The 14,701-nt window shown below is 27.2% G+C and overlaps 1 protein-coding gene across 2 annotated transcripts; it reads left to right on the top strand.

Annotated features, from left to right (window-relative positions):
* Positions 1-10,280: 10,280 nt before the first annotated feature.
* Positions 10,281-12,855, top strand: LOC122498666 (annexin B10). Of its 2 annotated transcripts, none has more exons than XM_043606516.1 (8): positions 10,281-10,399; positions 10,766-10,807; positions 11,142-11,318; positions 11,398-11,602; positions 11,707-11,786; positions 12,174-12,246; positions 12,315-12,670; positions 12,751-12,855. In XM_043606516.1, exons 2-8 carry the CDS (start codon positions 10,793-10,795, stop codon positions 12,805-12,807), a joined length of 963 nt encoding a protein of 320 aa, XP_043462451.1. In that variant the 5' UTR covers positions 10,281-10,399; positions 10,766-10,792; the 3' UTR covers positions 12,808-12,855. The 2 variants fall into 2 exon arrangements, with proteins under 2 accessions (XP_043462451.1, XP_043462452.1); XM_043606517.1 differs by lacking the exon at positions 10,281-10,399 and adding an exon at positions 10,541-10,642.
* Positions 12,856-14,701: the final 1,846 nt, after the last annotated feature.

The following is a 14,701-nucleotide window of genomic DNA, read 5'->3' as shown; positions in this document are numbered from 1 at the left end:
TCTTCACTGCCATCGTTCTTTTATTGTCTATCTGATCGTTTTTGATTTGAGCAAGCGAACAAATCTCACTCGACAAAATTGAAAAAGATCGATAGAAAAATTCTATGCTTGTCACATGTGATATGCTCACGTCTAGACTTATATATATGAGTGTTCGTATCAAAATATTCTTTTCTCTTCTTTATTATTGAAACGCGTATAACATTGAAAAATATTATTACTGTAACTTCTATCATCACTTTTTTTCTTTGCTAGTAATATCATAATCTAATATTGTTGAATATTTAGATTAAAGTAAATTTCTTTTAATAAAATTATTCAAAATAGATTAAATAATAAATTTAAAAAATCGGTAAGGTATGGAATATCAAATCTAATTGAAGTTTCAAGTTAGATAAATTTTTCGAATTATAAAGTTAAAAATTTGACGTCATAACTAGAAAATAGTCTCGAGAAATATTGATCTGGTAATAGGAGAATTTATAAGAAATCTACATGGGGTATTATTACATTCTTTTATTAAGGACCACATAACTGTCAGTCGCCGGTGGTTGCTGTTTTATAAGAACCAATTGCCTTAAATCGAGAAAAGTAGTTGGTTACTATAGACGAGAAAGAAGTTGGGTAAGTGAGTTTCTAGAGTTACTTAATGCGCAGTTCCATGAGAATTCATACCACAAAACTCTGTTGCAGTGATCGCACTGAATAAACGAGCGCCGAAGGTGCTTTCAACACGAAAAGTACTCTTGGACCGAGAAAATTCAATTTATTGCAAAGATACAAGTTGAATGGAAGTTAAACGCCAGAAGGAGAGACAATAATGCAAAATGTATATGATACTCTTTCTTTCTGAAAATTAATTTCAAAATTTGTTATTTAACAATTGCAGGAAGACAAAATCAATATTTTGGCAAAGGGAAGTTGTATGGGATGAACAGACCAATGTATAATGCAAATAAAGAATGGAGTGACAAACTAAATCTTGTTTGCAACCATAGTTTGTGGTTTTGTAGTACTATTCTTTCTGTACATTTCTCTAGACGGAATATATCTGATAATAGAAATTTAATTCAAAGAACTTTATTGTATAGAATTTAAACCGGAATTTAAATTGGAAATACAAATAACTATAAATTTTCCATAAAACACATCTAATTACAAACTGACCAGTTAAACAATACTATGTAAGACAAGAGATTACAGAATTATAGAAGCCTTTTGATAGCATTGAGGATCAAGTAGTCTATTTAGTGTTGGAATACAACCATCCAATGGCAGCTTAATAACAGTGAACCATTAAGATAGCGGCAGTTTCTTATCCCAATGGAGAACCGAAAGCCCTCTGAGATGTTTGACTAGACGTAAGCAAGTTCTCCACAATACCACTCGGTCATTTTCTATTAATTGAAAAATTCTCTACTAAACTTTTTGATTGTGATTCAATATTGTTTCAAAGGTTATCTAACAATTATTTAATATTCGCTCCTTTTGTAATTATTCCCCTTTTCGAAAATTATAAAAATCTCTCTATTTCTTAATACAATAATAATGATTCCAATCGCTACCAAAATTGGTATTTTAAATTTATATTTTTATAACAAAGAAAAATTTCTTTATTCAAAAAAAAAAATTATCAAAAATATGAAGCTTGACTTCAGTGTTCTGGAACTGCTTTTTGGCATTGTTCCAAACAACGGGCATTATTCAACTACAACTGATATGAAGTAACACATTTATATTCGTTAACATGTTTACTGACTGTTCACCATATCGTGACGCAGTTTATGAATTACTAATAAGAAATTACTATTTAAATTATTCTAATTTTTAGCCAACTGTACTTTTAGTTAAAATGAATGCGTTTTACTGAAAATAGAATTTTTTTAATACAGTGACGAACAAGTACGCCATAAGGAATTCAACACTAGCACAATGGATAAGCACATTAAAATTAAAAGAGAAGAGTATCATCATCTAGGCGAATTCGACGTGATGAAAGGTCATCAGAGGAATGGGAAATGCATTTGTGGTGAATGAAATAACAAAGAATCTTTTGATTTATTTAATGTGTAAATTTATTTTCTATATCAAACAATGGAGATGGATCAGAAAATCAAAGACTTCTTAAATGAAATATGACTGAGGTAAAAACGGCACAACAAACATTTCTTAAATGAAACGTAAAATTGATAATTCAGCAGAGCCGTATTACCTCGTTGCCTTATTTGAACAGATTCAGTGTTGGTTACCTTAAGAAAAAAAGGAAGAGGTTTCATCAGCAGCAGAGGACCGAAGCCCAGCTCTTAAGAGCAATCATAATTACAAGCAGCAGAAATTAACATACCAAATTATTATTATTATCTTTTTCCCTTTCTATGACATTGTCATCCCCAAACTTTCTTCCCTTAAGAAAATTGGTATTGGGAATTGTTACATAAATATACGTGTTCCTTAAGGAAATCTCAGTTAAAAAAAAAATCAAGTCTCAAGCTCAAGTTCTCAAGTTCAAATTCATTCAAGTTGTAAATTAAAATCTTTAAATGTTTAAAGTTATAACAATCTCAGCTTTAACTTCAGTTTCAACTTCGATTTCAACTGCAAATCATCTTTAACTAACAAATTTATTTATAAAAAGTGAGTAAAAATTGAATTACTGTCTTTTCATTCTACAATCTTATCAAAATATCCCTAAATTCAGAAAAATTGGTACTGTTTTAAAAATTTTTACAAATTCGTTCCAAATTCTAATTTTGATTCCTAAAATTATTTAACCTTCGAATCTGAAATTAAGTATTGAACCATTTATTTGTGTAAGGTTCGGTTATTTAAGTCAACCTTATTTTTCACTTACTTTGAATTCACAATAGGTGGTAACTGCCCCACTCTATTTTTCGAACGGGTCACTGACATGACGAGTAGGAGTTTCAGTTTGGGACTTTGCTTCAAGTGTTGTGGATGTTCTTATTTTTGAATGAGTATTAATTAGTGTTCTTGTTAGTTTTCCTCACTTCGTTTATTATCTTAATAAAGGTTAAATAATATTATCTGTAAAGATCCAAAAGTGTGCTACGAAATAATAATTGAAACTTATACCTGCGTGTATAATGAGAGGGAAGGTAGACGGGATTACCCATCGGTCAATGTTTATATCTTTTGTTATATACCTACTGCGTATTCTGCTGTGTCTCAGTTTAAGTGTATACTTTGTAGAGTTAACATTAAATAAATATTGAATTATAAATTCTTGTGAAATAAATTATTCCCAATACCTTTCTATAGTTCTTTTCTCTCCATCATTTAATTGTTTGTATTTCTATATTTCATTTTGTATGCTGCACTGTTGCGAGTTTCTGCCCTTCAATGTTAGTTATTCTTTTATTTATTAAACATTTAGTATGCCACATTGTCGTGAGATTCTGCCCTTCAATGTTGGTTATACTTTTATTTAATTAACATTTAATGTGCCTCACTGTCGTGAGATTTTGCCCTTCAGTGTTGGTTATTCTTTTATTTATTTTACATCTAATTTGCCACACTGTCGTGAGATTCTGTCCTTCAGTGTTATATTTATTAATCTGTTACTAATTTAGTTAAACGTGTTTAATCAGTCTTGAACATTTATTTAGCATTTTTTTCTGTTTTGCCACGCTGTTGTGGGACTCTGCCCTTCAGTGTAGAACGGGAATAATGAATTTTAAACTGCTTCCTTCATTTGTTTATAAAGAATCTCATTCCTTTTGAATTCATTATTCCTTATTTTCAATTGAAGCAAAGAAATAAGAAAATAATAGAAAGTGTTCCTGAGCTATTGGATGTAAAAAGCTGGGCTTAAAAATAATTTGTTAATTAATTTTAAACAAGTATTGTTATTTACCATATTTTTGGGACGTAACATATTTAAAAATGCTAATAAATAATCCAGTTAGATATTACAATGTAACATTGCTACAGTCTGACGAATGCAGAAACAGTGTAAATCACAAAAACCTCTCTACAATTTGAAAAATATTTTTGTTTCCCATGTCGTCGAGGGAAGCAATCACCTATCCCATGCACCTGTCTCAATTTCAATCTGTCATCTTTAATGAACATTATCAACAATAATTCTCATTAGGAATAGCGAACATGAAATGTCCTGAAAATGTTTTCATAACATTTTTTTGACCGAACAAGTTTTTTTGTCCAGGGGGAATTTAAAAATTTAGATAATCCTAGGCGGAGTTATTTCTACTCGGAATGTCTGAGAAGAAATATAGTTAGAGTTCAATTAGGGTCAGATTTGTGGGGAGGGATTTAGGAGATTTAGAAACAGTTATATAAACTTACATTCGTATAATATATATATATATACTAGAATTTCGCGTGCCGAGAGACAATGACCGTACAAATATACAAAAGGACTATTAGAGTCCATAACGTTTCAGAGAAACTGTTCTGCTTCAGTTCACTGGCGTGGATTGATTTTCGAACTTTGAACTTCACTCAATTTCTACGCCTTTCTGGTACAGTGGGTAAGATTGATCGCGATATCTCAAACCTGACCTTCCCCCTATCGCTCTGTTGGTTTCCTGCATTTCAAGTGACCTTTTCCTCTCTATATTTCATTCCATCATGATGAGATACGATTTGAGGATTTATTATTTATGATTTCGTTTTCTTTTTCTTTTTGGTTCTATGATTACTAAAAATAGGAATAATAATAATTTGAATTGTGTAATAAATCACGGGGAAAATTTTTTTAAAGTAAAATTAATAACTTTTGTATAGAAAAAGCGGTGTCCAAACCAGCGACTATGTTCTGGAAAAAAAAAGAAAATTTTAAAATTTTAGTTAATTCCTGTATTCGGAGTAAAGTTTGTTCTTTTTTTTACACAACCATGGAAGACATAAACGTGATTACCAGAGTTTAGTTGGAAATGCTTGACGCCCCAAACCACTTTTCTTAGTCTTTCTGGTTCGGATTTTATTTAGACCGCACATATATATAGTACATGAGCCACTCGCCATTGTTGGAGTCGTAACTTTAAGAACAAAGCAAACAAACTTATTCATTTGCTCATTTTCCAAACGGTGCTCCATTTTCTTTTAATGAAGAACCACTACTAATTGATTAACTGACAATTTTAATTAAAAATCTTAGTTCATTTATAACTTTAATTTACTTTTCTTTTTCCTTTCGTACAACAGAAGAAGAAGAAGAAAAAGAAGAAGAAGAAGAAGAAAATACTGTCAAATATTTTTCCGAGTAATATCGGCATTTTTTTTTTAAATTTTAACGTTAACTCATGTAAACGGTTTATATATGTGTGAAATAGAGAAATGCCCAAACGGAAGTTCATCCGGAACGCACTAGAGAGACAGCTGAGACGCTGTACAAGTTTGTTCGCTTAGAAAGCGCAATTCAACTACTTCCACCACACATAGTTACATAGACTAATTAGTTCGTGTCATTGTGTCAAGCCCTTGAGTCAACAACTGAACACGCTAATTATATCGTTACCGTGCATTAAATTGTAAGACATTAATTTATCAAACTACCTTTGTAGGATGAATATAGCAGCCCGTGAAATATTAATAGTATTGAAAAACTATCAAAGCTTGTTAGCGTCTAATTATTATTTTCATTGTTACGAATTAAATATATAATCAATGCGAGAATTTAATCATCATCATTAAAGTTATATTGAGAAGCAAATATTATGCACATTAAGAACTTAGAGTAAATTTTTCAAAATGGCAGATCCAATATGGCGCACAGTGGCAAAAAATGTACTTTTTCGTTTCGAATCACTTTACAGGTCACAATTTTTTTCACCAAAATGATAATTCTTTTTTTCTAAATCTTCGTAATAAAATTCGCTATCGATCTCACGAGCTCGATTTTTAAATTTTTGTTTCTAAACATTTTGTTAATAACAATAAGTATTAAAAAAATCATTAAAAATATAATTTTTTAGCTTCACTAATTAAGAAAATTAATTAAAAAAACCTATTAAAATAATGTTTCAGTGTTTCTGATTTATGCAAAAAAATATAACAATTTATTAAATTGTTTAAACAATTAATTGTTGTTATTTTCGATTGAATAAATTTTTTAAGAAAGTAAAATAAAATGGTGAAGAATAAATTTTTCCCTCGCTGAATTCAAAAACTTTTAGTTTCTTCAATTATTAATCAACCTTTCTTTCGCGAAATGCGGAAATGTTGACGTAATGCCGGAAATTCTTTTCATTTCTTTATTTTCACATATAACTGAAAATAATTCAGAATTTTTTAAATTAAATTGTTATGTTTATATAAACTATAATTTTATTAAACTGAAATAATATTAAAATAATTGTAGTTAAATTTATAGTTTTTTTTTTTTTTGAAAAAGTTGAACAATAGAAAAGGATTACAATAGAGACATGAAAATTACAAAGATATAACTTATACTATATAACTTGTTTCGTCGCTCTGAATCATCTCTCTGACTTTGAGGTAACGACTACTGAGATTTAGTTCTTCAACGTTGCGTTTCAATGTACAATGAATTATCTTAAACTTGTCTTTGAATTTATATTCCCAGACAAGCATGCGAATAGTGTAATTTAAGGAATAGTGAAAATTTACTATTCTTTTTACTGTTTAAATTAATTTGTGAAATTTGGATCTTTCACCTTTTTTTCCATTTATTAACACAGTAATTTAGAAAATAAATTAACCGTTTTGTGACATAAAGTTTTTTTTTAATTATATTCACTGACATCATTTAGAGTGAATGTTGATAATATTTTTGAAAAATTTTATCTTTGTGGTTGCAAAGTCAACGAAAAAAAATAAAAATTGTTTTTAATTCTTTTATTATTTACAACCGTTTGTGTACTGTTTATTCGTTTATGATGATTTACCTTGATTGCCAACACGTTTTTAATTCAATTAAAAATGCAGAAACGGTGTTTGATTTAGTTTTTAGTCAAACTTGTTTTACTTCGCTTGCAATTCTTTTCTATTGAACAACAATCAGAAATAGACAATTGTTAATATAACTTTTTAAAAATAAGTAAAAACATTTTTCATATTCTACTTTGTTTGAAGTAAATTGACTTCAAACAAATAAGCACCAAAATTGTCTGAACATAATTTGCATTAATCTTAATAAAATCAAATATTTAATTCAAAATGTAGGTATATCCTATAATAAAAGTATTCTTCCAATTTGATCAACTTTTTGACGAAAAATCTAAACTATGATCAAAATTTATTTAGAATCAATCAAAAAACATTGACAATAATGAAAATCATCCGATTTGATCAAATTTTGATTTTGATAAAAAATCTAAAATATGACAAAAATTTATTTAGAATAAATCCAAAATCAATTATAATAATGAAAATCATCAGATTTAGGAAAATTTTGATAAAAAATACAAAATATGACCAAAGTCAGTTTAAAATAAATCCAAAATCAATTACAATAATGAAAATCATCAGCTTTGATCACATTTTGATGAAAAATCTAAAATGTGAACAAAGTCTATTTAGAATCAATCCAAAATCAATTACAATAATTAAAATTATCAGACTTGATCAAATTTTGATAAACAATCTAAAATATGACAAAAATTTAATTAGAATAAATAAAAAATTAATTACAATAATGAAAATCACCAGATGTAAAGAAAATTTTGATGAAAAATCCAAAATATTATTAAAATCTGTTTAGAATAAATCCAAAACCAACTACAATAATGAAAATCATCATATTTGATAAAATTTTGATATAAAATCTAAAAAGTAACCAAACTATATATTTAGAATCAATCGAAATTCAATTACAATAATGAAAATCATCAGATTTTATTAAATTTTGATGAAAAATCTATAATGTGACCTCGTCTATTTAGAATCAATCCATAATCAATTACAATAATGAAAATCATCAGATTTGATTAAATTTTGATGAAAAATCTAAAATGTGATCTAGTCTATTTAGAATCAATCCAAAATCAATTACAATATAATGAAAATCATCAGATTTGATCAAATTTTGATGAAAAATCTAAAATATGGCAAAAATGTATCTAGATTAAATGCATAATCAATTACAATAATGAAAATCATCAGATTTAAGAACATTTTGATGAAAAATCCAAAATATGACTAAAATATATTTAGAATTAATCAAAAATCAATTACAATAATGAAAATCATCAAATTTTGACAAAATTTTGATGAAAAATACGAAATATGACCAAAGTCTATTTAGAATCAATCCTAATCAATTACAATAATAAAAATCATCAGATTTGATTATATTTTGATGAAAAATCTAAAATGTGACCTAGTCTATTCAGAATCAATCCGAAATCAATTACAATAATGAAAATCATCAGATTTGATCAAATTTTGATGAAAAATTCAAAATATGACCGAAATATATTTAAAATTAATTAAAAATCATTTAAAATAATGAAAATCATCAGAATTAAGAAAATTTTGATGAAAAATTCAACATATAACCAAAGTTTGTTTAGAATAAATTTAAACATAATTACATTAATGAAAATCACCAGATTTAACAAAATTTTGATGAAAAATCTAAAATGATGGTTCTCGATAGATTTAATCAAATTTTGAATATTTTGATGGAAAATAGAAAAAACCATCAAAACCTATTTAGAATAATTTCAAAATAAATGACGGTATTCTCAAGAATATTTATCAATTACAAAAATGAAAATGATAATTTTCATCAGATTTGGATAAGTTTTTTGATGAAAAATCATAAATGAGTCCAAAGTCGGAATGTAATTTTAAATGTTCCCTAAAACAATAGTTATCGTTAGATTTGAGAAAAATCTTGAAGAAAATTTCGAAATATGTCGAATAAATTCGAAATCAATCCCAATATTAAAAGTTATAATTATCATTGTCTAAATTTTAATAAAAAATCCAAAATGTGTCCAAATGACAATTATCATCAGATTTGATCAAATTTTGATGATAAATCCAAAATGGGTCCAATTGACAATTGTCATCAGATTTGATCAAATTTTGATGATAAATCCAAAATGTTCCCAAATGACAATTATCATCAGATTTGATCAAATTTTGATGATAAATCCAAAATGTGTCCAAATGACAATTGGCATCAGATTTGATCAAATTTTGATGATAAATCTAAAATGGGTCCAAATGACAATTGTCATCAGATTTGATCAAATTTTGATGATAAATCCAAAATGTTCCCAAATGACAATTATCATCAGATTTGATCAAATTTTTGATGATAAATCCAAAATGTGTCCAAATGACAATTGTCATCAGATTTGATCAAATTTTGATGATAAATCCAAAATGTGTCCAAATGACAATTGTCATCAGATTTGATCAAATTTTGATGATAAATCCAAAATGTGTCCAAATGACAATTGTCATCAGATTTGATCAAATTTTGATGATAAATCCAAAATGTGTCCAAATGACAATTGTCATCAGATTTGATCAAATTTTGATGATAAATCCAAAATATGTGCAAATAACAATTATCATCAGATTTGATCAAATTTTGATGAAAAATCCAAAATGTATCTAAAATCTGTTAAGATTTAATCTGAAATCATCAGAGGAGAAAATTAAATAATAATTGTCATCAGATTAGATCAAATTTTGATGACAAAACCAAAAAAATTAATTTTTCTCTCAATTTAATAGAGCACTTATGAAACTTGTAAAAATATTATTCTTGATATCATCGGATAGTAAAAGAAGAAAATATTTAGAAAACCGTAGCTTTTGCCTACGAAATTATTTCAAATGGTTAACTGTAGAAGCAGATGGTACAGTATCCGTGGTCGGTAATAACTTTTCTACTTTTTCACTTGAAAGCAAGAATCAAAATTAAAATTGACGTTTTAAAAAGAAAAATTTAACTACTTGTTAAGTTTTAAATTCTTTACAATTTGATCCTAACTGAAAAAATCTAATTTTTAAAATTAGAATATTATTTCTAATAATGTATTTTTAATTCATCAAAATTGAATTTTTACTTAAAAATATCGGAAAATTAAAATGGTTAACTTTTAAATTTTAATGTCATCAGATTTGCAAAATTGAAAAAAATAGCGAATTTCAAAGACAAAAGTTTGCCAAATTTATACAAATGGTCAAAATCCCGGTTTCCTCAATAAATTCTTTGTGGATTTTGGTTTAAGTTTCCAAGAATTTTAAAACCTGTTTCATAGTAGGTCCTATTGAAAATGATTTCTCGCTTCATTTTACCAGAAGGTGCTGCCTTCTTGTGTTGAAATTCCGTTACACTAAATAGAAAATGAAAATTATTTCCAGTCTTACTCAAGATTCCATTAAGTTTGGTTTCAAAAATATTGACAAACATTGAATCAATAATTTTCCCACTGTAAGTTAATTCTTCATTAAAAAATCATTTCTTTTTCATCAAACTAAATTATAATTTATAGATAACAAAATTTTCGAAATATATTTTTAAGTAACTATAGTCGTAATATAATTGTTTCGCACATGCGCCGAATTTTATTGTCCTTAATTCCCACAAAACGATATGCTTAATAATACATTCAATATTGTTTTCATGTCATTAATATATTTATCCGATTAACATCAACTTAATAGACTCTAATAAGTAATGACATATTTTTTAATCTTTATGTAGAGAAAAGAAATTTTTTTTTAAATTGAGTTTAAAGACCTAAATTTTTATTGATTTATAAAGTATTTTTAAATCCGTTTGTTTATTTACTTCCAGGAATATCTTATATAAGGATTATTCGCAATGACAGGATACATTGTAAGTTTAATTATATTGTATATACAGTATATTTTTGAAATTAAACTAAAATTTTATTTTTTAAATTTTTTCCAGTAATTTTTACACTCAATAAAAAATTATTTGATTCAAGAAAATATTTATTTATAATTTCAATATAATTTCAAATATTTATAAATATTACTTGACTATTACATGAATGTACCCCAGGTTTGAAAATAATTTTTAAAGTTAATAAATTAAACAGTGGGGAATCAAAAGTGACCATTGAGTTAAGAATCACCCACAAAATCCATTTTTAATAGTTTAAAATTTAAATAATGCAAAAGCTTAAAAAAAAAATTTTTTTAAATAGAGAAAACCAACCGTGACATCAGCACCAAACTTTAATGCCGCTGAGGATGGTGTAGCTCTTCGAACTGCTATGAAAGGCTTTGGAACTGATGAACAAGCTATTATTGACATTTTGACAGCTCGCAGTAATGCTCAGAGGCAGGAAATTGCAAAATTTTTCACCCAGGAATACGGACGGGTAAGAATTTAATGATTTTCAATTCTTACGCTTTAAAAATTTTTCTAATTCATTTTTTTTTGTTTCGTTATTTTTTCAGAATTTAATTGACGACCTAAAAAGTGAATTGGGAGGCAAATTTGAAGATGTCATAATAGCTTTGACAGTAACACCTGTTGATTTTATGGCTAAACAACTTCAGAAAGCTATGGCAGGAATAGGAACTGAGGAGGAGACACTCGTCGAAATTCTTTGTTCGCGAGATAATAATGAAGTGAAAGAAATTGTTGATGCATACGAAAGACGTAAGCTATTTTTCGAAAGAGAATATTTTCATTTTCCCTTAATTTTAGTCTTTTAGAAATTTTAGTTCAATAAGTTTTATTAATTATTTTTACTTCTTTTACAGTGTACGATCGTCCATTAGCCGAACATTTGTGTAGCGAGACTTCTGGAGATTTTAGAAGACTATTAACTCTGATTGTGACGGTAATATTTTTCTACACTGAAATATTAACAATTTCCCACTGGCATTGTTAGAAAAAAAATTTCTCTATTAAAAGAAAAGTTTTGCATAAAGAATCCTTCGATTAGATTTTTATTTATTAAGAAAAGTTCACATTGAGAAAAATCGGTTCAGTGGCGAGTGGTGGGGGGTGAGGGACTGCGCGGCTTGCGTGCGCAGTCGTCAGTCTGTCTCTACCTGCGAGCCGAACATGAACTTGTTACTTTCTCAAAACTATTAATTACATTAAATATTAATTACTATTTTATACAAAAATAATAGTTAAATTACTAAAATCAATTAATTTTTTAGCGTTAGATCTTCAATAATATTCCTCATTAATAATATTCTTTTTTTAACTCTATAAACAGGGAGTGAGGAATGCACAAACCGAAGTCCATCCAGAACGTGCGAGAGAAACAGCTGAGATGCTTTATAATGCCGGTAAGTTAAAATTAACATTGATTGTAGTTTTTGTTGAAAATTAAAATCATTCTTCTATTTTTATTTAGGAGAGGGAAAACTTGGTACCGACGAAGAAATATTCAATAAAATTTTAGCACACGAATGTTTTGGACAACTGAAACTTATTTTTGAGGCCTACAAGGACGTTAGTGGAAGAACCATCGAGCAAGCATTAAATGATGAGATTAGTGGTGAACTGAAAGATGCAATGTTGGCCATAGTGGAATGTGTGCAAAGTCCACCAGCATTTTTCGCTAAAAAGTTACGTAAAGCAATGGAAGGCGCGGGAACTGATGATCAAACTCTAATTAGAATTATCGTCAGTCGTTCAGAAATTGATCTCGGAAATATTAAGGAAGAATACGAGAGGCTTTTCGACAAAACCCTGGAATCATCAGTTAAAGTATGAATTTTTGTGTTCTTTTAAAAAGCAATAATTTTTTACTTCCGTTAAAATTTAACCAAATCTTTTCGTTTCTTTAGAATGAAACATCTGGTGATTATAAGAGAGCTTTGATTGCACTAATCGGAGGAGCTTAATTTAAATAAAATTCTCCAGAAGAACAATTCAATTTTCATTTACAAAAATAAAAAAAATAATTATTAACCTTACATATAGTATATTCAATTTATAATTTTAAATATTGAAATTTGACGCAATGTATAAATGTAGAGTATTTTTTTATAAACTGACATATATGTAAAAAATTATACTGGTAAATCGTAAATAAAATCCAAATGAATGAAAAACAGTTTTTATACTTTATTTACAAACATTAATTACTTTCGCATTTTGCCTAACATTGTAAATTTACAAAAATTTAGTTTTTAGAAACATTTTCAAGTACAAGGTAAATATTTATTTCACCCTATACTTACTATATTAAAATAAATAATTTATAAATATATTAGAAATTTATAAATAAATAAATACGACGTACATATTTTTAAATACAGAGGTGCAATAACATGTTTTCATTTTGACATCTTGAATAAACTTTGAATAAAATTTTAGTAAAATAAAAAAAAAGAGTGTACTATAAAATCATCTAAAAATAATAATATTACTGTAAAATCAGTCAATAATTTTAATAAGTTGTTGTATTTAAAATTTTAAATGAAAGATTGATTAATAAATCCGTGCGGAAATAATCCACTCCTTTGGCATAACCCACTCTTCTTGTCAGGGTGGGACACAACTACTGCTAATTGAGAATTTAATTTACTTTTTTCAATGTTAGTTATTAAATCCAACTTATTTAAATAAAATCCATGAATAATAATGTTAAAAAAATTTTTGAATTAAGCTAAAAACTCAAAACTAATGTTTTACAGGGTTTTTTTTTGTGAAATTGCAGTCGTTTAGTGTCGACCCAAAGTTATTAATTTTTAAACTAACAATATTATGATTAGAGAGTATTTTGATACCCTTTTAGTAGCTGCAAAATAAAGGTAATTTGAGTTTATGATTAATAAATCTGAATAGAGCATACAAGAGGTCTAGTAGAGCTACCCCCACCATTTTTGTCAGGGTAAACATACACAACTACTTTAAATTGTAAATTTAAATTATTTTCTTTGACCTTTACTTACAAATTAATGTTATTTAAGTGAAATGCATGAAGAAAATTGTTAATAATACTTTGGATTTAATAAAAATCTGGTAAATACACCCCTACTGTCTTTCTTGCATCATCATATGCTTTTGGTATTGGTATTAAGTTAGAAGTAATTTAAGAAAAGACAAAAAGGATTAAAGAGCAATCTTTGCATACTTTTGTTAATTATATGGTGATTATTAATTAAAGATAATGACTAATAAATCCGAATGGAGCATATAAGGGGTCTAATCCAGACCTCCACGGACTTTTGTCAGGGTAAACATACACAACTATGGCTAATTGACGATTTACTTCACTTTTTTCAATGTTAGCTCTTAAAGGAAACCTATTTAGATGAAACTCATGAATAATAATGTTCAAAAAACTTTGTATTAAATTATAAACTCAAAAATACTGTTTTACGGGGTTTTATTGGTGAAATTTAAATCTTTACGTACTGTTCCAATAATTAATTCTAAAAGTAACAGATATTATTTGAAAGTGATTTTTATACTTTCTTATTATCCTTAAAAATAGTTAATTAAAGATTATGATTCAAAAATCCATTTAGATTAAATAGAGGTTTTTCTGTAGGCCTACCTACCTATTTTGTCAGGGTAAACATACACAACTATGTCTAATTGGCGATTTAATTCACTTTCTTCAATTTTAGATTTTAAATCAATCCTAATTAGATGAAATTCATGAATAATAATGCTAAAAAAAACTTTGGATTAAATAAGAAACTCAAAAATAAGGTTTTACAGGGTTTTTTGATGAAGTTTTAGTCATTTAGTATTATTCCAAAGTTATAATTAATTTTTCAAATGATG

The sequence above is a fragment of the Leptopilina heterotoma genome, unplaced genomic scaffold (assembly GCF_015476425.1).
Source record: "Leptopilina heterotoma isolate Lh14 unplaced genomic scaffold, ASM1547642v1 Lhet_157, whole genome shotgun sequence".
NCBI lineage: Eukaryota > Metazoa > Arthropoda > Insecta > Hymenoptera > Figitidae > Leptopilina > Leptopilina heterotoma.
Note: the sequence above shows the minus strand (reverse complement) of the source record. Positions and strands in the feature narration are given on the sequence as shown.

Excerpts from the sequence above, each read along its gene's own strand:
- LOC122498666 (XM_043606516.1), top strand. Across the intron at positions 12,247-12,314 it reads TGAGATGCTTTATAATGCCG|GAGAGGGAAAACTTGGTACC; the intron begins GTAAGTTAAAAT and ends ATTTTTATTTAG. Across the intron at positions 12,671-12,750 it reads CCCTGGAATCATCAGTTAAA|AATGAAACATCTGGTGATTA; the intron begins GTATGAATTTTT and ends TCGTTTCTTTAG.